General features: G+C 45.3%; 2 protein-coding genes across 4 annotated transcripts in view; one reads left to right on the top strand and one right to left on the bottom strand.

The window, feature by feature from the left end:
• Positions 1-21,841, bottom strand: part of Ash2l (ASH2 like, histone lysine methyltransferase complex subunit) — a 32,873-nt gene extending 11,032 nt beyond the window's left edge. The window contains exons 1-11 of one of the 3 annotated variants that reach the window (XM_029480806.2): positions 21,780-21,841; positions 11,563-11,626; positions 11,295-11,440; positions 9,416-9,504; positions 8,560-8,654; positions 6,612-6,707; positions 5,323-5,418; positions 3,974-4,049; positions 3,079-3,096; positions 1,444-1,537; positions 26-243 (exon numbers count right to left, since the gene is read on the bottom strand). In XM_029480806.2, the coding sequence (XP_029336666.1) occupies positions 26-243; positions 1,444-1,537; positions 3,079-3,096; positions 3,974-4,049; positions 5,323-5,418; positions 6,612-6,707; positions 8,560-8,654; positions 9,416-9,504; positions 11,295-11,413 (901 nt within the window). In that variant the 5' untranslated portion in view covers positions 11,414-11,440; positions 11,563-11,626; positions 21,780-21,841. Of the gene's footprint in view, positions 1-25; positions 244-1,443; positions 1,538-3,078; positions 3,097-3,973; positions 4,050-5,322; positions 5,419-6,611; positions 6,708-8,559; positions 8,655-9,415; positions 9,505-11,294; positions 11,441-11,562; positions 11,627-11,939; positions 12,029-12,136; positions 12,332-21,779 lie in introns of those variants that run through there. The other 2 variants (XM_029480804.2, XM_029480805.2) reach the window with 2 other exon arrangements.
• Positions 21,842-23,818: 1,977 nt separating this feature from the next.
• The window catches only part of Kcnu1 (potassium calcium-activated channel subfamily U member 1), an 83,901-nt gene continuing 83,553 nt past the window's right edge, over positions 23,819-24,166 (top strand). The window contains exon 1 of the mRNA XM_085843490.1: positions 23,819-24,018. Within this exon, the coding sequence (XP_085699616.1) occupies positions 23,824-24,018 (195 nt within the window). The 5' untranslated portion in view covers positions 23,819-23,823. The remainder of the gene's footprint in view (positions 24,019-24,166) is intronic.

The following is a 24,166-nucleotide window of genomic DNA, read 5'->3' as shown; positions in this document are numbered from 1 at the left end:
TAAATGATCATTAAAACTTACACACCTCGATCATGTAGGGCTAACAAGACTCGTTCATATAAGCAGGCTCTGTAAAGGTCTCCAGGAATAGGTTTTCCCGCCCAGCAGTCAAGTTCAAGCTTCTCCGGGTCGGGGGCATGAGGATCGGGCTCAGCGAGAATATACCGATAGCCATCTTTGTTAAATGGATGTTCCAGAGGATAGCCATGAGGAGGGAGACGCTGAGCAGAAAATAAAGGATCACTGAAAAAAAGAGAGAGACAAAATGAAGCCACGGAGCCCTCCCTCCCCTCCAGTTACCTGTGCTCTGTCCTGTACAAAAGCTCTGGTCTGTTGTTTCTGGTAGAACACACGCAACTTTACAACAAAAGCTGCATTTAACTTCAATAAATGACCTGAGCCCTGCAAAGACTCGGCTACATTACCTATAGTTAGTGTGTAGGGACTGACACCCTACTCCTGGGGAATCCTCACATGTGTACTGTCGTTCAAACTGAGCAGTCACAGTAAGGAACAGGAGAAACAGAGCCAATGTGCCTGCTTTCTTTTAGCACATTTATTTCATTTCTTCAAGACTTGTTTTTACTTTACGTATACGTTTGGCCAACATGAGTATTTATTTATGCACCACACATGTGCCTGGTGTCCCTGGATGCAGGAGGACATCAGATTCCCCTGGAAATGTAATTACAGGTGGTTGTGGGCCACTACGTAGGTGCTGGGAGCCAAATCCATTATGCATCCAAGGATGACCTGGAAACTCTGACCCTCCTACTGCTACCTTCCAGTATAAGGCTTACAGGCCTATGCCAGCATCCCTTGTTTAGCCAATTCTGGGGATCAAACCCAGGGATCTGCATATGTTAGGAAGAATTCTACCAACTGATCTATACACATCTCCAGGCTTGCTCAGCCCATTCAGTATAGAAACTGAGCCATACACATTTCCAGCTCTCTGTACTTCATTTAGTATATAAACCAGGGGACAGAAACCTGGAGGCAGGAGATTTACTCTCAGTTGCCAGTCTAAATCAGAAGTGACCTGGATTTCATCACCCCAGCTTTGGACAAAGGGAAAGACAGACATGAGAAAGGAGAGGCAGGATGTTAAGGAGCTAACATTTAGTAAGCTTTATTTCCTTGTCCTCAGATCTCAAAAGGGAATTTTAGTGCTCAGAACAGAAAATACTGTTATTGTTTGCTGTTTCAACACTGGGGATTCAACCTGGGGCCTCACCAAGTCAAACAAGCCCTCTACCACTGAGCTATATTCCCAGAGCAAGGATCTATTTTATAGTAATAAGTTCACTTGAAGTTCGTCTTCCCAGAGGCTCAGGACTCCCCAACAAGCCAACATAACCTAAGGACATGAGACTTCCCTGTCAGGGGACTCTGCCCACGGCAGACCCAGGGACTAATTGGGGCGAGCGGGGGAAATCACACCTTCTGGCCTTTTTGGTGGTCCCTGTTGTCCCTCCATCTTGCTGCTTACGCTTGGCTCCTCTTCCTTTCCCACTGCTTCCGGCTGCGATCCCCCCTTTGAAGAGAAGGCAGATCATTTTCACAGAGCCACTATGGAGGCAGAAGGGCACTCAGAGTCCATGGGGATCACCATTCCCAATGTGCATTTGTGTAACATCACAGAGGGTTTTCCTCTTGACCTAGGCTGGATGGATTTTGGCCTGGTTTTGAAAGGAAAAGCTGTATTTCACAGCCAACATTCAGACAGTAAGGTCATATGAATCGAGTACACCTGAGGTCTGAGTTACACTTCCGTCCTTTCTTCCTTGAATAAACAGACAAATAAATAGAAAAGCAATCAGTCTATCAGTTAACTAATGTGTATGTGGAGGCCGGCCAGAGGCTAACTCTGTAGAGTCCCTCCTGTACTTTACATGGGTCCCAAGGACTAACTGAAGTTGCCAGGCTGCAGCAATGCCTTTGCTAGGTAAGTCGTCTTTCCAGCCCTTTCTTAATGGACTGTAACCAATGGTACTTTATGGGGTTGTGACACAAATGCATCTGTACCCAAATTCCAAGCACCCACAGCTAAAGAATGAAAACACTGCATGGACTGTGCTTATTCACCACTTAATACAAACATCAATAAAAACATCCTTACTGAAGGTCCATGTCCACTTGCTTCCACTGCATAATGTATTTCATAAACATATAAAGGCATTATCTACACAAAGCACTTGAATATCCAACAAGACATACATAGAAAACAAAAACAAAAATACTAAAAAGGTGTTTCTCTCCAGTGTTTGTAAATTTATCGTGGTTATACATAAAATAACAGAAGCTTTAAATTTAGTAAGCAATTTTTAGTTCCATATCAATATACTTAAAACTGTGCCAATGAATTTAGTGGGTTACATTAACCTGATTTGTGGATTTAAGGGCAAATAATACAATTCATGTATTTTCTATTACAACACTTGCACATATTCAGGTCACCAGGAGCACTGCCTTATGTGTTTTGAAGTAAGTATTTGTAAACTTTTTTTCATTTCTACTATTCCTCTCAGTTTGTTTTTCTTATTCCAGAAAATGGTCCCTGAACTGCAGGAAAACACCTTTATGTAAACAACTGCATAGAGTACTATGTGTAAATTTGGGACAAGCTTGGAAATTATCAGCAGCTCTGCTGTAATAAAAAGAATGAGGACATGGAGAGCAGGTCATATTCTGCACACACAGTACCAGATTGATGCACAATGTCCTTTTATGAACCAGGCCACTATTCATACAGCTCATGAAAGGTCAATGTAAGCAGTTGTGATGCCAGGATTATCAATCGAAAGCCTGCCAAATCCTCTATGCCATTTGGTGTTGCTGAACAGAGTAAGCAACACTGAAGGGACTGCTGGCTGGCCATGTTAGGCAGAATATGACAACACCAAGCTTTTATTCCCACCATTAAACTGGAACTACAGCTTCATAGTAACTGCCGCCACACCACTTTCACAATGCTTTAAAATTATGGAGTTTAGCTTCTACCAAAGCTCAGCAAAAAGCACTTCAAACCACAAGATACTTAAGTCTGGGGCTGAAAGAAGACAGAGAGGAATTCACCTCCCAAAGTGGCTCCACCTGTAAGAACAGAAGTGGCACTATGTATTGTCAGATATCAACAGTCCAAAGGGAAAGCATGGTGTAAGAACAGAAACAATACACTCGCATTTCCAACACACCTTACAAAGTTAACTGTGGACTGGACTATATAGCTAAGATGCTCCAAATCTAAAGACAAGCTAGTGAATGTTGCCATGTGTGGGATGGATACCCACCAAGCTACTGCCTGGGCCCCTAGTTTTTATTACATTAGCACAAAGAGAATTCCCTCTATTAGTTAGCTGGATTACCAAAAAAGGGAGGCGGGGGTTGGGGGAAGCCATAGTGAGGGATCCATACAGAAATGCTGACAGATGAGTATGCTGAAATAATCAGGGCAAGAAAAAAAATTAGATGGACAAAGGCAACATGTCAAGCAACTGTTGGGCTATGGAAAAGAGTGGAGATCAAATGAATTTCCCACATTAGGAGTTTGTTATCATACAGATGTGGAATCTAACAAAAGTGCAGGAAGTCTAACCTTTAAAGTATACTACAGTGTCTTACATGAAATCTGCCTCGCTTCAGTCCTAATGGAATTTGGGTGGATGGACATTATTAATATTTGATGTATGCATAATTAGAAATTCACAGTACATCCCATTAGTGTGTAAAACTAATGTATAATATACTAGTGTTTAAAATTATAATGTGTAATAAGACCAAACTGCTGTAAGGTGGCAAAAGCTCTCTTCCATTATCATTTCCCAAGTGTTTAGTGAGCTGCTACAGTATGCATGTCAATTTAAAAACACTTTAGTTAATTACCCAGGTTTGGCTCCTCCTACAGAGCACCTCATTGCAGGCAAGGCTTTCATTATTCACAAAGCTTCTGACAAGATACTTAAACACATACCATTTAGGTTCCCACTAGCAGACACAGCACTGCTTTGTTTCTGGTTGTCATAAGCAGGACCAATATTACTAAGATCCTAGAAGAAGAAATATCCTAGTAAAAAAAAGGCCACATGAGCAAATTAATCTGGCAACTGCTCCAAAAATGGACAAAATTAGAGCACAGAAAATCAAAGTCATGTCCTAAACAGCAAGCTGCAAGGTCCTCAACTTGGATGCTTCAGCAACTCACCAAGGAGCATGTGCCATGAGTCAGGGTCAGAATGGTTCCAGGAGGGAACTGACCAATCAACCGGTAGGCGGGAGCTGCACAGCAGGCCAGGACGCTGAAGTCCCCTCACTCTGCTCTCACAGCTGAGCTGTCCCACTGTATGAGACAGCAACCTGAATCTTCACTGTCCATGCTACAACAGTGACCACCGAGAGGCACTGCAGCTCTTCAATCTGCATGGGTAGCAGTGAGCTCCCACCTCAGCGACTGCGAAGGTGGCTGAGGGCAGAGGTCTTGAGCTTGTGCTGCACTGACAGATCTCATCTCAAAAAAGGCAGCAAGTCAGACACTTTAAGGCAAACCTTCTTGTTGCCAATGTGTCCTTTGCAACAAAAAATGGAAATTTCTTTTTCCCATAAGGTTCTAACAACAGATTCCCCCAAAATTTCTTCACACTAAAGAATGCTTTTAGAAGCAAAATTTCAGATAACAGAAAGATTAGAAAAAAACTTAAAAAAGTAAGCCCTAACACGGAGGAACAACCAGAATCAAAACCGGTTCCTGAGCCAGGCACTGCGCCTCACACACGTAACCCCAGCAAGGAGAGAGCCAAGGCAGGAAGAATGGTCATGAGTTTAAGCTAACCTGGGCTACAGTGAGATCCTGTGACAAAGAGATCACCACTAACTCCTGGGAACCGCGGAGCTGGGGATATGAACTCATATTTCAAGGCTTGAACACTTTTTGTTTGAGTCAAGGCCTCAGGTAGCCCAGGCTGGCCTCTAACTCGTGCTCTTCCTTGTTTGCACCTCCTCAGTGCATTACCATGAATAAACCAGGACTCCCGGGCAAGGACTGCTATCAACTCGGCCACATCTCTGGCCACATGCTTCACTGCCCCTACATGGCTTCTGATTAAAAAAAGACTATGGGGCTGGAGAGATGGCTCAGTGGCTAAGAGCATCTGCTGCTCTCCCAGTGGTCCCAAATTGGAGTCCCCAGCACCCACAATTGTCTGTAACTCAGGTTTCTGGTGCTCTGCTCCACTCCCTCGTCTGGCCTCTACAGCCACTACACAAACATAATGCACAGACCTCATATAGGAGAGAGAGAGAGACAGAGAAGGAAGATTAATGTACCTGATCCAAAAGTCCAAACTTGGGATAATCTTCTTCTGGGTCTTTGCTTCCTGGGTCAGGGTGTTCCTTTACCAAGAACACATCTCTCTCCTTACTCTAAAAGGAAGCGGTATCTTAGCAGTGATGAACATTTTACTCAGAAGTGTGGAGGTACTCACTCACCAACTGCCAAGATCAATTCTTACTGTACTCTCCAAACCCCTCAGAAAATCCGTGCAGACCATAACAAGTCAAGAGAGAGCACTCAGAGCCCAGTCAGGCTGGGAGGCATCAAGACCTCAGCGTGAGCCCTAGCACCACAACACCACCAAGCATGGTGGCTCCACACAGAAGGCCAGCACGAGGAACGCAGAGGCAGGAAGAGAGACCGTGAGTTACACAAGTTACAACTGTACTGGCACTCTGCAGGAGAAGGCCGGGGTCAGTCACCCTTGGCTACACACTGAGTTCAATGCCTGGGCTACAAGAGACCTAAAAATAACCAACAGGACAGTGAGGGCCAGTGCCCCCCCCCTCCTCTTGCCTAGGTTAAGCAGACTTCTAAAGTCAATGTTCAGAACAAGACTTTTCTTATCTAATGAAAAAATTTAAAAATGTATCCAAATTTCATTTAAAATTAAATCTGCACAAGTGTGGTGGACAGAGATGGCTGGACCAGAGGGATGGCTCAGTGCTTAAGAGCACCTGCTGCTCTCCAGAGCATCCAGGTTTAGTTCCCAGTATCAATATCAGGGGACTCAAAGCCATCTAACTCCAATTCCAGGGGATCCGATGCCCCTTTCTGGTCTCTATAGGTACATATACACACACTCAAGCATATACATATAAAATAAACAAATCTTAAAAAAAAAAGGGGGGGGGGCTGGTGAGATGGCTCAGTGGTTAAGAGCGCCAACTGCTCTTCCAAAGGTCCCGAGTTCAAATCCCAGCAACCACATGGTGGCTCACAACCATCCGTAACAAAATCTGATGCCCTCTTCTGGAGTATCTGAGGACAGCTACAGTGTACTTACATATAATAAATAAATAAACCTTAAAAAAAAAAAAAGACAAGGGTTTCAGCATATAAAAGCAGTCTTAGAGAATTATATTCACATAAGACAGTAACTAACTGAATTTGTATAAAAAATTTAAAACAATGGCCATAATCACATTCATTCAATGATTAATATCAAATTGCTTGCATAGTCTCAGCCATCCTATTATTTCAAACTAAAGAGAATTTATCGATTAGAAACAATACTGGCTTTTTCAAACTGATCTTATCTATTCAGTTTTAATTTACTTACCATTGTTTTGACAATGTTATTGGGCCAAGTCATTTTTCCAGGTCTCTGTCTGGTTGTCATACATTCCCAGTATTTATCAATAAATGGTATAATATCCTATTTTTAAGAAATAAAATATATTAAGAATTATAGTTGTTTTCAAAGTTTTACACACACACACACACTTTTCAAAAATTTCATTACAATCTAAAATAAAACTCTGGCTGTAGCTTTTAGGTACTGAAGGAATATTCAATTGTTCAAAATAACATATGGCATGCAGGGTGGCGCAGGCTTAACAGTTTCAGCACTTGGGAGGCTAAGGCAGGAGGGTGGCTAGGAGTTCCAGGCCAGGGCAATAGAGTAAAAAAATCTGTCTCAACCAACCAACCCACCAACCAAATATGCAGATTATGGAGATTTCAAGTGAGTGTCTATAGATTTAGCAATTCAGCACTTATAACCCGCAGAAGTTATACTCCCTTCCGTGGCTGTTAAGTGGAAAGTGACTTCTGAGCTTTTGTTTCGGTGTCCTGAGAACACTTTCTTCTGGACAACCTACAGAAATGTCACTCTTCTTTGTGAGATGGAGCTCTGGGCCTGGTAAGTTTACTCTGTCCAGTTCTATTTTGCTCTTACTATTTAGAATTGCTGATCACTCAGAACCATCAACTAGACACGCTTAAGTCACTCTGTGTCTTTTCTTACAATCTCTATAACCAGAACACATGAATGTAAGGTTTCCAGGCACTTCACCTCTGCCAGGCTCCCTTCAGCTACTTTGATGGTGGCCCCTGCTTGCCAGTTCTTGCTAATCTGACTGAAACAGTGTCTGACCTTGGTCTGCTGGCATCATGTCAGCACCATTTTACATCATCTTCCAAAGCCCACTACAGCACAGTTTACTCTATGGAAACGAAGCATTTACCGTGCAGGAGCTGAATTGGGAAAATGTACAGAAAACTCATGGGGACATGTCAAAAGGTTTTCATTATCAAGGTGACAAAGCTATCCTGGTTAAATGTGAGACAATTGAAAGCTACGTGAGACTAACTCACACACAGGAGAAAAGCAAAAGCCGTGGAAAGCCCGAGCTTATGAGCCTGCTGACTTGCGATACAATGGTGTTTTACAGCATACCTCTCCCTCGGAGTGTACGCTCTAAGTAATGATTAACAACTCCCCTACAGCAGTGGGTCGTGTGGGTCGTGGTGGCTCCCGTCCTTTCCATCCCTGCCTTCAGTCTCCGTCCTACTGCCCATGATGGCCCTCATCTGGCCAGTTAGCATTTTTTCCCCACAGGGATAAGGATGAGGTCAGAAACCAGGCAGCCAGGCATCTTCATGCTCTTTCCAGGGAAGGCTGAGACAGTCATGCCTATAGGATAAGGACACGTCCCATGTGACCTTACAGAGAATCAGGGACAGAGGCTTTGGCTTCTCAAACAAGGTGAAACAGAAAGGCTAAAGCACATCATGAGCTTGAAGACACCGGTTCCAGGCCAGCCAAGGCTAGAGACTGGTTTCCACAGGACCTGACTACGAGATCGATGACTTGCTTGCTTCAAAAGCCAACCAGCTGGGCGGTGGTGGCGCACACCTTTAATCCCAGCACTTGGAAGGCAGAGGCAGGTGAATTTCTGAGTTCAAGGCCAGCCTGGTCTACAGAGTGAGTTCCAGGTCAGCCAGGGCTACACAGAGAAAACCCTGTCTCAGGGAAAGGAAAAAACAAACAAACAAACAAACAAAGCCAACCAATTTGTGTTTAAGGACTGATAATACTAAAAGCTAAGCCAAATGGCATCTACTAGATAACTGGTAAATTATAATTTCTACATATGGAAAAAAGAAAGATGACTACTACACGATTTACTCATAAAACTGAGAATGTACTTGCTAAAGAGGACAGCTAGAAGTTCTACTGGATTCGATTCTTCAGCATACTGCAGTGACATTAATTCCAACTCTACCTTATCTTTGGAGAACATGGTTTTTGGATGTTCATCCTGTGTTCGAGACTGCCACGTCAAATTCGCCAAGGCACTAAGGCACATTTCTTTTAAATCTATCAAAAAAAGTAAAAGATGTATTTGTTAAATCTCGACTTCTACCAACAAGAGTATATTCAATATAATAGGTGTGATGGTTAGTTTCAATTTGACACAATCTAAAACCACCTAACAAGAGTCTCAGTAAGGGAATATCTATATCAGGTTGTTCTGTGTGCTGTCTATGGGAAATTATTGTGATTATGTGGAGTTCAGAAAGCCTACCCACCATTGGCAATACTATTTCTTGGACAGGGTATCCTGAACTATATAAGTAGAAAAAAGCAAGCAGAGCTTAAACATCCAGTTCTGTACTCTAAGTCTGAGGTCAGTGTGGCCAGCTCCCTCCCTTGGATGCCTGCTGCTGTGATGAGCACACTACGGAGCCGTGATGGAGTGTAACCTGAACTGTGATGTGCACACTGTGGAGCTGTGATGGAGTGTGAGCTGAACTGTGATGTGCACACTGTGGAGCCGTGATGGAGTGTGAGCTGAACTGTGATGTGCACACTGTGGAGCCGTGATGGAGTGTAACCTGGAGCTGCAAACCTTCCTTTAAGTTGTTTTTGTCAGAGTATTTTATGCTATCACCAGATAGAGAAACCAAGTCAGCTAAGAGTGAAGTAATAATTTGATTTGTAATGGGTAAGTGCAATTATTTAGAGCTAAATATCAAACTAATTCCAACCAGCTCTTAGGCAAAGGTATCCGAAGTGTGCTAACCCAGATCTCTCCTGTTTTCCAAAGGACAGCCATCTTTTTAAAATACTGTTCTTACTTGCTTGCTTCCGGAGAAAGTAGGTATTCCCACTGTGGTGGCACACATTGCAATGGAAGCTGTAGTTGGTCATAAAAGGCAGACATGACCTGTGGATGGGCCAGATTACACACATTAGTGAACCACTCAACACATTTTTGCCTTCCTTTAAAACGTTTATTAGTAGTAGTAGCATGTGTACCCATGATACATGTTTGGGCACATGACCCAGGGTGTACATGTACCAGGGTGCACAGCTCCGAAGGACGTGGAGGCCAACCCTGTGACTCAGTTCTCTTCTTCCATCTTCATATGGTTCAAGGGATCAAGCTCAGGTCTCAGGGCTTACTCAGGAAGTGTCTATCTGCTGACTATCTCACTAGCCCACTCATTGGCTTTCTCTGAGATAGGCTCCTGATCTAGCATTAGCTATGGTTCATATAACCTGGAACTTGTGATCCTCCTGCTCCAGCCTCTTAAGTACCTGAATTACAGGTGTGCACAACCAGCTCCACTCAATATAATTTGTCCCCTTCCAGACAAAGACTTAAGGCACAGCTCTGGCTGACCTGATGTTCAACTATGCAGCCCTGCCTGGCCTCAAAATGAACAAAGACTGGCTCAAAGGCCAGAGGATTCCTGCAATTTTAAGGCCAATTTGGTCAACAAAGGGCACCTCAGGCCATCCAGGGCTATATATATAGTTAGAGAGCCATTACTTAATAGTTATCCATCAAAATGCTCGTTATTACCTACTAATCACCTACACCACACAAGAGGAGACCTTTTGCTCTGAATTATAATATGATTTTAATTCTCCAGAACAGGTACATGTTTAGATGTAAGTTTTGTTTGTTTGTTTGTTTTGTTTTCCTGAGAAAAAACATAAGATACCAACTGGGGTACAGTATAAGCAATGAGAAAGGAAACAAAGTATACTTTAGACATGAAAAGCCCCGATCACCTCAACATTTTTGAGGAATTAAAAACACTTCTCTGCAGTGACAGTGATCCACCCAGGGCTTTGCACATAGCAGGCAAGTACACCACGAATCAACACCACACCTTCAAATGTTCATGACAACAGGTCTTGCCCACTGTAAATACCAAGCCCAGAACACACAAAATATATTATCTCAAACTTAATTACATAATCTCTTCTCATTGCACAGACTCCTTCCCGATCAGACTGTAAGGTCAAAAGCAAGAACGATGCCCACACTCATACCTAATAGAACTCTCATCTCAATACTTCAGAACGTGCCATAGGAACGCAAACAATTCTTCAGTCAGCACCTGGTCACTGAACAGGGTTAGAGTGACCACAAAATACTACCTACTGACTTTTTTTTTTTTTTTGGTATATTTAAAAATACTTCTCAATTGTCTTGAGATTGAAATATGATTAAGGGGCTGGTGAGATGGCTCAGCAGTTAAGAGCACTGACTGCTCTTCCAAAGGTCCTGAGTTCAAATCCCAGCAACCACATGGTGGCTCACAGTCATCTGTAGTGAGATCTGACACCCTCTTCAGGTGTGTCTGAAGACAGCTACAGTGTACTTACATATAATAAATCTTTGGGCTGTTGTGAGGGGAGTTGGAGCAAGCAGGGCTAGAGCAGGCAGAGGTCCTGAGTTCAATTCCCAGAAACCACATGATGGCTCACAACCATTTGTACAGCTATAGTGTACTCATATACATAAAATAAATAAATAAATCTTAAAAAAAAAAGAAATATGATTATGTAATTTTCCCTTCCACCCCTAGAACTGGGGTTCCTTGAGCTGCCATGTGAATAGTGGGAATCAAGCCCAAACCTCTGGAAGGGTAACTAGTGCTCTTAAATGCTAAGCCATCTCTCCAGGATCATGCTGTCTAGAAGGCCATGAAATGTACTCACGACGTGTCTATTCCAAAGGTGTCAGCGGTGAACCATTTTGTACATATCCCACACTGCAACTCCACTTCTCCCAACTGCCGCCCATTCTCCTCATCCACAGAGCCCGCCTGGGTATCCATCACTTCTGAAGTGTCTCCGGTACCTTCCTGGAGCCACGGGGCAATAAGAGAATCAAATGGGCTGACTGACTACTTTAAAAAAAAATTAGATTAAACATCTTAAAACCAAATCTAGTTCGCCTTCCAAAGGCCTCAGAGGAAATACTTACCAAAGTATCTTTTCCATTAGAAGATTCTGTCTCCAGACCACTCACATCAACCAAGTTTGCATCCCTATAATGAAAAGACAAACATCAAAATGGCTTTTCCTAAACAGAAAAACACAATGGTCCAAATACGGAGGGGAGGGTATGTCTTTTTCAGCTAAGCAAGTCCTGAACGGGATGCCCACAAGAACAATCCTGAGTATCAGGAGGGAGGTTGTCAAGCAAGACAAATGTGTTCGCGGCCCAGGGCTTCCTAGTGCACTGGGGTAACGACGGGAGGCTGCCGTCCTCGGTGCTTTCGGAACCAAGCATTGCAAGAGGGATCAGCGAGGTCTTCCCGGGGCGCGAGGACGGGAGAGAGGGAAACGCGCTTGGCTCACACCGGTGCTGATGGGAGCCGAGGAGCGGCTAGGAGCCGACAAGCAGCCAGCGAGGTTGCGGAGGGTACAGGGCGGGCGGGCCGAGCCGTTGGCCACGGGACCTGGATCCGGAGGGCGACACCGGGAGGCGCGAGCCGAGGGCTTCCACGAGGGGCGGGCCCTCGCGCGTCCCCGGGGCTGCGGGTGGATTGCCTTACCCACTTTCGGCCTCTCCGGAGCTGGGCTCCGCTCCCGGGGCGGCTGACGGCCCCTCGCCAGCCCCCGCGGCCACCGGCTCTGTCTCCCGGTCCTCCGCCGTTGTGGCACTCGCAGCGGCTCCGGGACCAGGGCCGGCGCCGACTCCTGGACCAGGACCCGCTCCAGCCGCCGCCATCGCTGCTACTTCCCAAGCTCTCGCGAGACTACATCTGCGCGGCGAGTTGCCGCCACGCACGGCGCTCTTAAAGTGGGAAAGACCTTTTGCTGGGGGGGGGCCCGCCACTTACTTTGAAGGACGCACTTTGAGCCCGCCGCTTTAAGGCCAGAAAAAAAAAAAAAAAAAGAAAGAAAGAAAGAAAAAGAAAAAAGGCAGGACGCGACTCGGATTGCCCAGGTTTGAAGGGAGCCACTTGCGAGGTCTGTCCTTTGCTTTCCTCTGGGATTTGCATTATTCAAAACGCCTGCTCATAGTCGTGGCTAAGAGTGGAAATCACGGCACATATGAGGATGTGAGAGACTCCCCTTTACACTGTGCGGAGCAGGCGATCATACTAAAACCCTAAAACGTAGGAAACTTCCAAACAACAACAAAGCAGCACTCTGGCTCACACCTGCCGGGAGCGTCTGTAACTCTGCGTAGCTGGCCGCCAGAAGCCCGTTTCCAGGCGGCTTTTGGAGACTCTAGAGGTCTGATTCCAGAGCGCCCGAGGTAGTTGTGGGTGGAAAAGACGTTAGGAAAAGAAACATCTGGCCAGAGGAGACTAGAAGCGCTGTGCGCTCGGGGAGCACGAATTGCTAGTTCACGGAGGGAAGTAGAGCTTCCAGGCGAGAGTCTGCTAGCAGAGAACAGAATTCAGCCAGGTTTGGGGCTTAGCGAGAAGGGCAGAAACCGGAGTGAGAAAGGGATATCTGCTGGTAGTTAAACCCCTGGACTGAGTGCAAGCATATGGGTTCTAAACTCTAGCAAAATAGAAACTGCCGCCTCACCCCGGTCCTCCGCGTGTGCGCGCGGGACAGGTGAGAGGACAATAGGGTGAGAAGAGCTGATTTCCCTCCACTATGTGAGTTCTAGGAATCTAGCTCAGGCTTGGCAAGCAAGTGCCGCCTTTGCCCACTGGGCCATCTCACGGACCATACATTTGCTGTTTTAAAACAAACACATTGATACTTTGCAGTTGTTCAGAGAAAATGCCGCCATGACCAAAAATATCTTAAGCAAGGTGGGGGGGGATTATTTTGGTTGAGGGGGGTTCAAAGAGATAAGAATCCATGATGTGGGGAGATAAAGGTAGCAAGGATCTGAAATGGTGACTATCAGGCAAGGCTGAGAGCTCGAATTCTCTATCAGAATCACCAAGCAGACAGGGAGAACTTCAAGGAAGCAGCTTCACTTTTACGTGTAAGCTTGCCCCCAGTGACTTACCTCCACCAGCAAACGTTCACCCCCACCCCCAAGCCTCCCTAGACATCATACCAACTGGGACTCAAGTGTTCAGATCCCCAAGACTGTGGGGGAGGTTTCCCATCCAAACCACCACAGATCAAATTCCTTCAAAAGTAAACTTTCTCTAAAAGTGGGTAGTGTGCATGGGCTGGGAATGTAGCCCAGCATGCAGAAGCCCTGGGACAAAAGACATGAACTAAACATCCAGTTCTGAGTCCGTGATCTCAGAACTGTGGAAGCAGAGACAGGGAAACCACAGGTTCAAGATCGTCTTTGAACATATAAGGAGTCAGAGGCCTACAGTATGAGATTTGTATCAGTACCCCCCCCCAAGCAACTTTAATATCATTTTGTTTGATGAAAATTAAAGAGGGTAACTTTAAAGCAGAAATGATGGAACCATGATAGATCTGGCAATGTGGTTCATTGGTAGAGCACTTGCCTTGGTATGAGTGAGGCTCTGGGTTCTCCCCACCACAGAAATAGTGGCATACTGTGAAAAGTTACTAAACAGTTTCATATATACATCTTGTGCCACTGATTAATTTTTGTTTTTTTTTTCGAGACAGGGATTCTCTGTGTAGCCCTGGCTGTCCTGAAGCTCACTTTGTAGACCAGGCTGGCCTCGAACTCAGAAATCCGCCTGCCTCTGCCTCCCGAGTGCTGGGATTAAAGGCGTGAGCCACCACGCCCGGCACTGATTAATTTTTAAGTTTGTCCCCAGGGTGACAGGACATCCCATCAACAAAGAGATGCTTATCCCCAAAACAGCATGTATGAAGCACTTTCCCTTGGAGTCTCAACCATCTTTAGTCTTGAGGTGGAACCTATTTAGTCTTTCACTGTTGTGTGAATGGGGACCTATCCTCCCTCCCATGCCCCACCTTACCCTCTCAAATGCATGACTTTTTAAGAGAGTTCCCCCTTCCATGTTAATATGTCTATTAGGATTGCCATAGTTCGATCTCATTTGGGCAGCCATATTGTTGTGACGTCATGGGTCGTTCCTGATAGCACAGGTACCAGTCCCCTGGCTTTTACAGTCTCTCTGTTCCCCTCTCCCTCAATGTTTTCTGAGCCTTAGGTATAATGTTGGAGATATACCCACTGGGACTGGGTACCCCACAGTTAACCAATCTCTGCATTTTGACTAGTTGAAAACCCCTGAATAACATATCTGAATACAGCTATTTATAAAGCAAGATCATCTAGGGGCTGGGGAGATGGCTCAGTGGTTAAGAGCACTGACTGCTCTTCCAGAGGCCCTGAGTTCACTTCCTGGCAACCACATAGTAGCTCACAACCATCTGTAATGAGATCGGATGCCCTCTTCTGGTGTGTCTGAAGACAGCTACAGTGTGTTCATATAAATAAAATAAATAAATCTTAAAAAAAAAATTATCTACCATGATCAAGTTGACTTTATTCAAGAGATGCCAGGATGGTTCAATATATTAAGTCAATAAATAAGTGGATTTAAAGACTGAAACCACATGGCCATCTCAAGTGATTGCAGAAAAATCTTTGCCAAAATCCAGCATGCCTTCATGATAAATCTCAGAGAGAATGAGTGAGAGAGAGAGAAAAAAAAAAAAAAAGGAGAGAGGAAAGGGAGTGAGGGAGAGAGAGAGAGAAACCATAGAGTGTTCCTGGCATCAAGCTGGTAACGATCATGAAGGCTACTAATTATTCTGCAATGCACAAAACTGTCCCCAACAGTGTTACTCTACTCAAAATGCCAACAGAGCCCAGACAGAGGAACCCTGATCAACAAAGAGGACTGAGTTCAGAGCATGGACACCTTACCAGTGGCTACACCACTGAAAAAATTACTTCCCGTATCACAGCAACCACTGCTTAGCAATACTCCTGAGGCCTCTCCCCATCCATGATAAAATGTTGACAGGGCCCCATCTTGTGCAAGCAATCATGGCCACTGTACTTCTGATTGCGGTGGTCATCCATCCCATGAGCAGAAGGAAGACAGTGGTGCTGAGTAGGAGCTGGGACTCGGGTAGACACTAAGGCTAAGCGCTCAACAGTCAGTCAGTCTTAGCACTGGCCTCTGACCTTCTGCATTAATCATGGCAAAAGGCAAACTTCTGTGGCAGAAGGCTAAGAGCAAAACCAATCTAAACGCTTAGAAGGCAGTTCCATAACTCGTGCACTGTTAACAAAGTAACAGTGGTATGTCCCCCATCCCTGAGGGTTGGAGGACTCAGATCAAAGCATTGAGGTTTCTTCAAGAACATAGCTTTGAATGTTAGCAGACTCAGCCAAACATCTGTCCAAAAGAACCAAGGACCGGGGAGACCCTTGGTAGAAACCACCACCCCTCCCATATGTCAAGCAACGGAGGGCTTCTCAGGAAATGTAGCAAGGTCCTGAGTAAGCATTTTGGCAAGGACAAAACCCCAGGATGGTGTCTCTGTCATTTCCCAAGGCCTTCAGGAAGGTTTAGTCAGTAGAGAGGGCATGGGGGAGGGGTGTGGTAAACTTGACCCTCATTCAAGGACACTGCTTGGCTGTTCCCAGGACTCCCAGGCGCCCCCAAACACATTAGGGCCTCTCACCCTTGGAGCCATGAGTGTTTGGCTATGTTTACAGCTCCAGGCATGAATTCCTTCTTGTGGAGCAGGCCTCTGAGCTAAGCAGGAAGTGCTTGGTTAACCCCAGAGCAGCCACATCTTATCCCGCAGGTTGGTATGGTAGCTCACGGGGTTCACGCTTGAACAAGACTCTTCACATCGCTTTTCCTCCAGTAATCCACACAGAAGCTTCTGGCCCTATGACCTCTAGCCAACACAGGGGGCGTTTTCAGGTCAGCTCCAGTCAGATTTCTCAATGCCATAATTGAAGTGTGTAATGCCTTCAGCAATCTGGTCTTACCATCTATTTCTGGTTGGCGACCAAGATCGGCAAAGCCTCCCTGACCTATGACGAATAAGGAGATACCTCTAGCCTGGCTTTGGGATTTTTGTGCAATAACCTGTGACTCCATCCAGCAGTATCGAGCCATGCAAGGTACTTCCATCATTTTTTTTCCTCTACATTTAAAAAGGAATGCTTAGCTGGGCGTGGTGGTGCACACCTTTAGTCCCAGCACTTGGGAGGCAGAGGCAGGCAGATTTCTGCGTTTGAGATTAACCTGGTCTACAGAGTGAGCTCCAGGACAGCCAGGGCTACATAGAGAAACCCTGTCTCGAAAAAAACCAAAAAACAAAAAACAAAAAAACAACAACAAAAAAAAGGAACGCTTACAGAATGTTTCTGCCTGTAATTTTTTTCCCCCCGAGACAGGGTTTCTCTATGTAGCCCTGGCTGTCCTGGAGCTCACTCTGTAGACCAGAAATCTGAGTTTCTCAAACTCAGAAATCCACCTGCCTCTGCCTCCCAAGTGCTGGGACTAAAGGCGCGCACCACCTCGCCTGGCTGTCCACCTGTAATTTTTAGATTACCTTTGGTTCTGCATAGCCCTCCCCCACTCCTCTTGGCACCTGCACCCCCATTTCCACCCCTGGTCTTTGCCTGCTCTTTGTACTACTTGCTTTTCAATACCCCCTTCTTTCTGTACTTCTTCTCAGCCCTTTAAAATACGTAATACGTTTCTGGTCCTAAGATAAAGCAGTCGCTTGTGTAATCTTTTTTTTTTTTTTTTTTTTTGGTTTTTCGAGACAGGGTTTCTCTGTGCAGCCTTGGCTGTCCTGGAACTCACTCTGTAGACCAGGCTGGCCTCGAACTCAGAAATCCTCCTGCCTCTGCCTCCCGAGTGCTGGGATTAAAGGCATGTGCCAGCACGCCAGGCTCGCTTGTGTCATCTTAAAAGCTGGTTTGCTTTTTAAGTCTTAAAGGGGAGCACACCTGCACACGTGACCCACACCCATCTGACAAAGAGTCTGTCTTTAGTAGGTAGTCACAAGACTATCTGCCGCTTTTCATTTTTATCAGCTCTTCAAGCACAACCAGAGAACTTCCTTAGTAGACGTAGAATATAATATTGCTGAGAAATTATCCACCTCCCAGTCTCCAAAAGTTGGGTTGCCTCCGTGACAAAGTAACTCAATAACTTCAGGAACCGTTATCAAATTTGAAACTAGCAGCATGGCTAATTACACTTTAAATAGCACTCGACGGCAACAGGTATACATGCACTCATGCGTGCACACAGACACACACACACACAACTGTGGCACACATCCATGAATGTAGAGTATTACCCACTTGACAGTTTGCAGTGAGAAAAGTGAAATATGGAATAGAGGAGTGTAAACAACTGGAGTCTACGTAGATTCATACTTCATTCATAGTTCTAAGGATCTGTAATTTACACATCCAATCACCAAATAATGATTAACTTGATTGCCAGGTGCAGTGTTAAGATACTGGGTGCTTAGTGCCGAGTAAACCAAGCAGGATACAATGTGTTTGTAGAGCACACAGACTTAGAGGAGAACACAAAACAAGCAACTATCATATTTGAAAGTACCATGGAGTGGGACAGAGAGAGGTCCTGAGGTGGAAGCAGGAGGTTCAGAAAGTGAAAGCCAGCCTGGGCTACGAGGCCTGTCTCAAAGAAAACACCACTATCAATCTTCCACCAAGCGAACAAGTGAAAAACCCACAGAGAAGGGTCAGGATGCCATAAAAGACCATCGGACCAGCTTCTGGGATTTGGCTTCCGTAGGGTGGTCAGGAGGAGGCGCCCAGACCTGAGGAGGTGGAGACGTGAAAGATGACAGGTCCTAGAACCATGCACTCGTCAGAGAGAACAGAGACAGCACACCACAGAGGCCTGCAGAATGGAGGACTTCCTATGTTCCCACTGAGAGGAGGCCATGTGGCAGGAACACACAAAGGTGGCACACAGGTGACCAATGATCTCAATTTGCCCAGGACTGAGCAGTTGCTCAACTTTATATTGAGCAAGGGGCAAATTTTGTTTTGAGACAGGGCCTTACTGTAGAGCTTCCTTCGTAGAGTATGTTGGCTTTGAACTCACGGCCTCTGCAATGGAACGTCACTAGGAGCTGGTTTAATACTATGTCCATTTAGCAGACTAAAAGTAGGAAGTTCTCTCCAGTGGCAGATGACGTGTCTAGTCACAGGTTCTTGTCCTGACGTCAACCGTACCAGGACTGGGTCTCATCTTGCAGAAGAGGAATCAATGGGAAAAGTGACTGGTTTCCCCAGGATGCTCATGCCACTACGGTACTACTGAGCATGTCTCGCCAGGCTAGTCATTCCTGTAGCTCAGGGTTCACGGCTGCATATGACTCAGGGTCACTTTTCTCTTTGAGAGCTTACATTATACATTGCAGCAGCAGGCAAGCCAGCAAGGAGAAACAAAATTTCTAAGTCAGCACCAGCTTCATAGCCCCATGGTCTCTGACGTAAACAGTATCTGCAGCAAAAGTGTCCTGCCATCAAGTTCTGGAGAGTAGCCAGTAATATTGGCAATAGCTCCTCCCTCCCTTCTTTATCTAGACAGGGTCTTACTGTGTAGCTCTGGTTGGCCTCGAACCCATTCTGTAGACCAAGTTGGCTTGGAATCCAGAGAGATATGCCTGCACCTGCCTCCCAAGGGCTGGGATAAAAAGTGTGCCCCACTTCCAGCGCACACTTGGAAGTCAGAGGATACCTTTGGAAAGCAGTTCTCTCCTGTGGGTCCGCTTGGTGGCAAGTACCCCAGACTCTAAGCCTCCTCACCAGCCCCATGTGACAGTATGTACTGGTGAGCAGAATATCAAGGAGAAAAATGGCTTAGTTATCTGAAAGAAAATGGAAAATGATGCCCAGACGACATACGGTTGAAAATATTAAATGGTGAAAGTCAAGGAAGTGGAAAAAATGGCAATTACTATAATTATGACAACGTAAGCAGACACAGTCTGAATAAATGATGTCTGACCTTATTTTCCAAATAGCTACAAGCCTCCCTACATATGTGTATGTTCACATGTGGACACATGCTTGATCCCAGAATCAAATGTGTGCGTGTGTGCACGTGCGTGTGATAAGCACAGACTTCGAGAGTGTGAGTGTGTGTGTGTGAGAGAGAGAGAGAGAGAGAGAGAGAGAGAGAGAAGCACAGGCTTCGAAGGCCATAGGAACTGAATGCCTTGGAGCTGGAGTTGTAGGTGGTTGCATGAGCCACCTGATGTGGGTGCTGGGAACCAAACGTAGGTCCAGAGCCAAACGTAGGTCCAGAGTCATTCCTCCAGCTCTGTAAACGACTCTTCATTACCTCTCCTCCCCTCTTTTCTTTCTCCATTTTGAAAGGGGCTGCAATACTTACCGGCATCTTTTCTATTAGTGGCCCCTTTAGCTCAGAGACCCCATCTTATATCGTCTCCATCTTGTACACAGGCTGCTTTTTTTTTTTTTTTTTTTTTTTTTAAGATTTATTTATTTATGTAAGTACACTGTAGCTGTCTTCAGACCCACCAGAAGAGGGCATCAGATCTCATTATGGATGGTTGTGAGCCACCATGGATGGTTGTGAGCCACCGTGTAGTTGCTGGGATTTGAACTTCAGACCTTTGGAAGAGCAGTCGGGTGCTCTTACCCACTGAGCCATCTCACCAGCCCGGCTGAATTCTTAAGAATCAGCTAAATTCGCAGAAATGGCTTTTGTCTCCAGGTGCCCCGTATGAACTTAGACCACAATATCTCATCCTGTGCTTTCTTGCTTAGCACCCAGGCAGGACTGAAAACCAGTAACTGCTAAAGAGGCTCTGACTGACTGGTCTCGATCCAGGCCAAGTTATCAGGGAAGCCATATGAGGGTATTTAAATCAGGTGGCAACAGATTTAAGATGCCAGGTGTGAAAGAGAGTTCGAAACATACAATATCGGATTGGTTGCCCTACCCGTCCTAGTCTGTGGGGTTTTTTATTTTGGTTTGTTTTGGTTTTTTTGTGGGGGTTTTTGTTTTTTGTTTTTCTTTAAAAAGTTGTTCTGTCTTCAGCTGGGGAGCCCTGGGGTTGAATTAGGGGAAAGGTGGAAGAAGCTGAGGAGGAGGAGGACAACCCTATAGGAAGACCAGCAGTCTCAACTAGCCTGGACCCCAGAAACGGACACTGAGCCACCAACCAGACAGCATACACCAGCTGATGAGGCCCCTGACACATATACAGCTGAGGACTGACTGGTCTGGCCTCAGTGAGAGAAGGCTCACCTAACCCTCGAGAGACTTAAGGCCCCAGGGAGTGGGAAGGTCTGGTGGGTTGGGGACATCCTCTGGGGGAGGGGGCGCGGACTGGAGGGGGTTAGCCGCTGGACTGTAAGGGGAGAGTAAAGAATTAAAAAAAAAAATAGTTGCTTTGTCTTGTCCCCCACTGACATGGTTTCAATCCTGAACCCAGCTCCCTGATATATCAGCTATCACCTTTTTATATATCAGCTATCAGCTTTTTATATATCAGCTATCACCTTTTTGAAAAAAGAAACTTTTGTGGTTGGCTGGATCTTGGTTTTCATGGTGTATTACTACCAATCTCGGACTGTAACATTTTCTTTTTTTAAATAAATTACATTTTAAATGAACTAATTGTGTGAGAGAGAGAGAGAGAAAGAGAGAGAGCGCCATGTTGCAAATGGGGAGGCCCGAGAACAGAGAGAGAGAGAGAGAGAGAGAGAGAGAGAGAGAGAGAGAAGAGAGAGAGTCATGTTGCAAATGTGGAGGCCCGAGAACAATGTTTAGGAACTGGCTCTTCAGTACTAAACCCAGGTCCTCGGGTTTGCTGGCAGGCCCTTGACCTGCTGAATCATTTCATTTCATGGGACTTCATCTTAATTCCTTTCTTAAAATTATCACATTTATTTCTTATGCATTTGCATGCATGTGCAAATGCGTATGTGCGTGCTGGGGGCTTGGGGGGGAGGGCGCAAGCATGGCGGTCAGAAGACAATTCGCAGCCCTTGATATCTTCCCACTGTATGGATCTAGGGGTTGAATTCAAGTGTTTGACCTTGGCATCAAGCCCTCTTACCGGCTCTCTTTTAATTTTCTCTACTCTCTTTTCTCTTTTGTAAAAGTACAGGGCTTTTCTACGCCGGCTCTTGTTCCCAAATGATAGAGACCTTTCCATTTTTCAATAAGGTTCTTGCACTATAGGCGGGCAGATTCTGATCTATTCTAACCTGACTATGCTGGCCTGGCCTACTTCCCAGTCACTTCCCAGCCACTGTGGCGTTACCTGCCATCTTGGTCTCATCCTGACCTCCTCCTTCATCCGTGTCTCAATGGCGACTCCTTGGCGACTTTCTCCAGTAACCTCCCTTCTTCCTTCTTTCCACCCAAACCCGCCTCACTGGAATGGGAAGTCCCGCCTCCCCCTCTCCTGCCAGCTATTGGCTGACCAGCTATGTATTAACCAATCAGAAGTGACGAAAAACAACTTTTGCATATCATTGAGACCGGAGACAGTTGACCTGCAACTGTCTCAGTAATCAGAATCTGAATACACAGTGCACAAAAGAAAAAAAGAAAAAAAGATCCCTCTTCCCCAACCTCTCTTGTCCTCTCCTCCCCTCTCCCTTCTCCCCTCACCTGCCTCCCCTCTCCCTTCCCCTCCCCTCCTCTCCTCTCTTTTCATCTCTGCCCCCTGCTTCCTTTTTAGAAACAGGGTCTCACTATGTATCTCAAGCTGGCTTCAAATTTATGATCCTCTAACCTCAGTATCTAGAATTCTGGACCACACAGTGCACCACACTTAGCATAACATCTTTTCTTATATTTAGTTTTAAATATGCTCTTTAAAACATGGAATGCTGCCAGGAGGTGGGGGTGCACGCCTTTAATCCCAGCACTTGGGAGGCAGAGGCAGGCGGATTTCTGAGTTCCAGGCCAGCCTGGTCTACAAAGTGAGTTCCAGGACAGCCAGGGCTATACAGAGAAACCCTGTCTCGGGAAAAGAAAAAAAGAGAGAGAGAAAATCATTGCGTTTGACATTTACTGACTATAAAGTGAAGGAGACTCTTTAGACCTTGCTTGGTGACAGGTGCTCAGAGCTCCTCCCACTTATAAGGACAATGCTGCCCAGAGCCCACTGGAGGGTTGTAGTAGAAGTGACAGAAAAGCTTGGGCAACAGACAGAACTGCAATAGCAGTCCAGGAAATGACTTCTCTGTCTCCAGGAAATAGTGTGTTACACAAAGCGGTCAGGCTGGGCTCCTGGGGAGCACGTGTGTTCCTGACGTCTGATCCTCTAGGACAAGGGTGAGACAGGCTCGCCACCCTAGACAAAAATTCTACCTCAAACAAATGATAAGGTCTGACATTTCTTACAGCTTTGAAAGAGAGACTTAGAGGGGAGTTGTCGCTTTCTGATCCGTGTTTGTTGAACCAGAGGTTTTACTGACTGGGCAGAGATAAGGAATAGATGAGGGGCCAGTTGGATGGTATCAAGTGACCAATCACATTACATTACAGTAGAAGTGCTTATATAACACCCATACTCTACCATGAGCCATTCTCACTTAAAAGATAAACAAAAATATATCTCCCAAAATATATATAGTTTAAAAACATAAGTGATTCTTTGAAATGTATATATTTTCAGTGCTCTTAACTATACATATTTAAGTTGTCAATTATCATCCAATCACACCTACCATTTCATAGTCACCATGTGTATAGGTGTGTGCAAGTGACAACATATGTGTCCAGAACACCCAGGTTCTACTCCTTCATTGTTTCAGTACAATTTTACAAATATATTTCAATATTACTAACCAGTCTTCATGCAGTACCTTAGATATTTAGATGAATTTACTCTGTTTATCCACAATTTTTCAAAAGAATAAACAAAAATCCAAATCATTAAGGATTTCTTTTTTTTTTTTTTTCTGAAATTCTCAAGAGCATATACTATTATCTCTGAGATTGCTGCACTCGTGTCACCAAAAAGAAAGTTTGAAGTTGCTTGACTAAACAAGCCAAAAGGCAGCCAGTGGCTAGTCAATGCCCCAGAGAGTAGAACTCCTCAAGGTCTCACATGAAGCAATGAGGGCGTTCAGAATATTTATCTACTGACCACCTCTGGTGGTCCCTCGCATTCTCTGTCAGTTGACTGCAGTCAATAAGTTTTCCCCGAGTGGTTAAGGGACTCTTGATCCCTGAGCCTCTCATTGGCTTTCCCATCAGATCCTGAGGTGATGTAACACAAGGAAGTGTGCCTCCTGGGACTGTTGCCGGGTGACCATGACGTCATAGATTAGCCCAACAGTGTCTGTCTCAAGATGTCTCAAACATTGCTAGACAGTTTAAATCAGAAGGAGTTGACGGAAACGTCATGTACAATCGAAATCCAGGCAGCGTTCATTCTTTCCTCCTTGGCAACTTTCTTCGGGGGACTCATCATCTTATTCCTTTTCAGAATAGCCTTGAAAAGCTCAAGAAGTTGGAAATACGTCAAGGGGCCAAGAGGAGTCTTGGTCAGTTTCCTTGTCTGGGACACCCGTGTGTGAAGATTGGCAAAGCTTGTTGACCATGTATGAGGATGGATGTACCAGAGTCTCTGTTCTGAAAAAAGAACAAAACAAAACAAAAACAAAACCTTCCATGTACATTGACTACAAACCT

Source organism: Mus caroli, unplaced genomic scaffold (assembly GCF_978045245.1).
Source record: "Mus caroli unplaced genomic scaffold, Mus_caroli_1 scaffold_10, whole genome shotgun sequence".
NCBI lineage: Eukaryota > Metazoa > Chordata > Mammalia > Rodentia > Muridae > Mus > Mus caroli.
The sequence above is the reverse complement of the archived record's forward strand: the minus strand, read 5'-3'. Positions and strand labels throughout refer to the sequence as shown.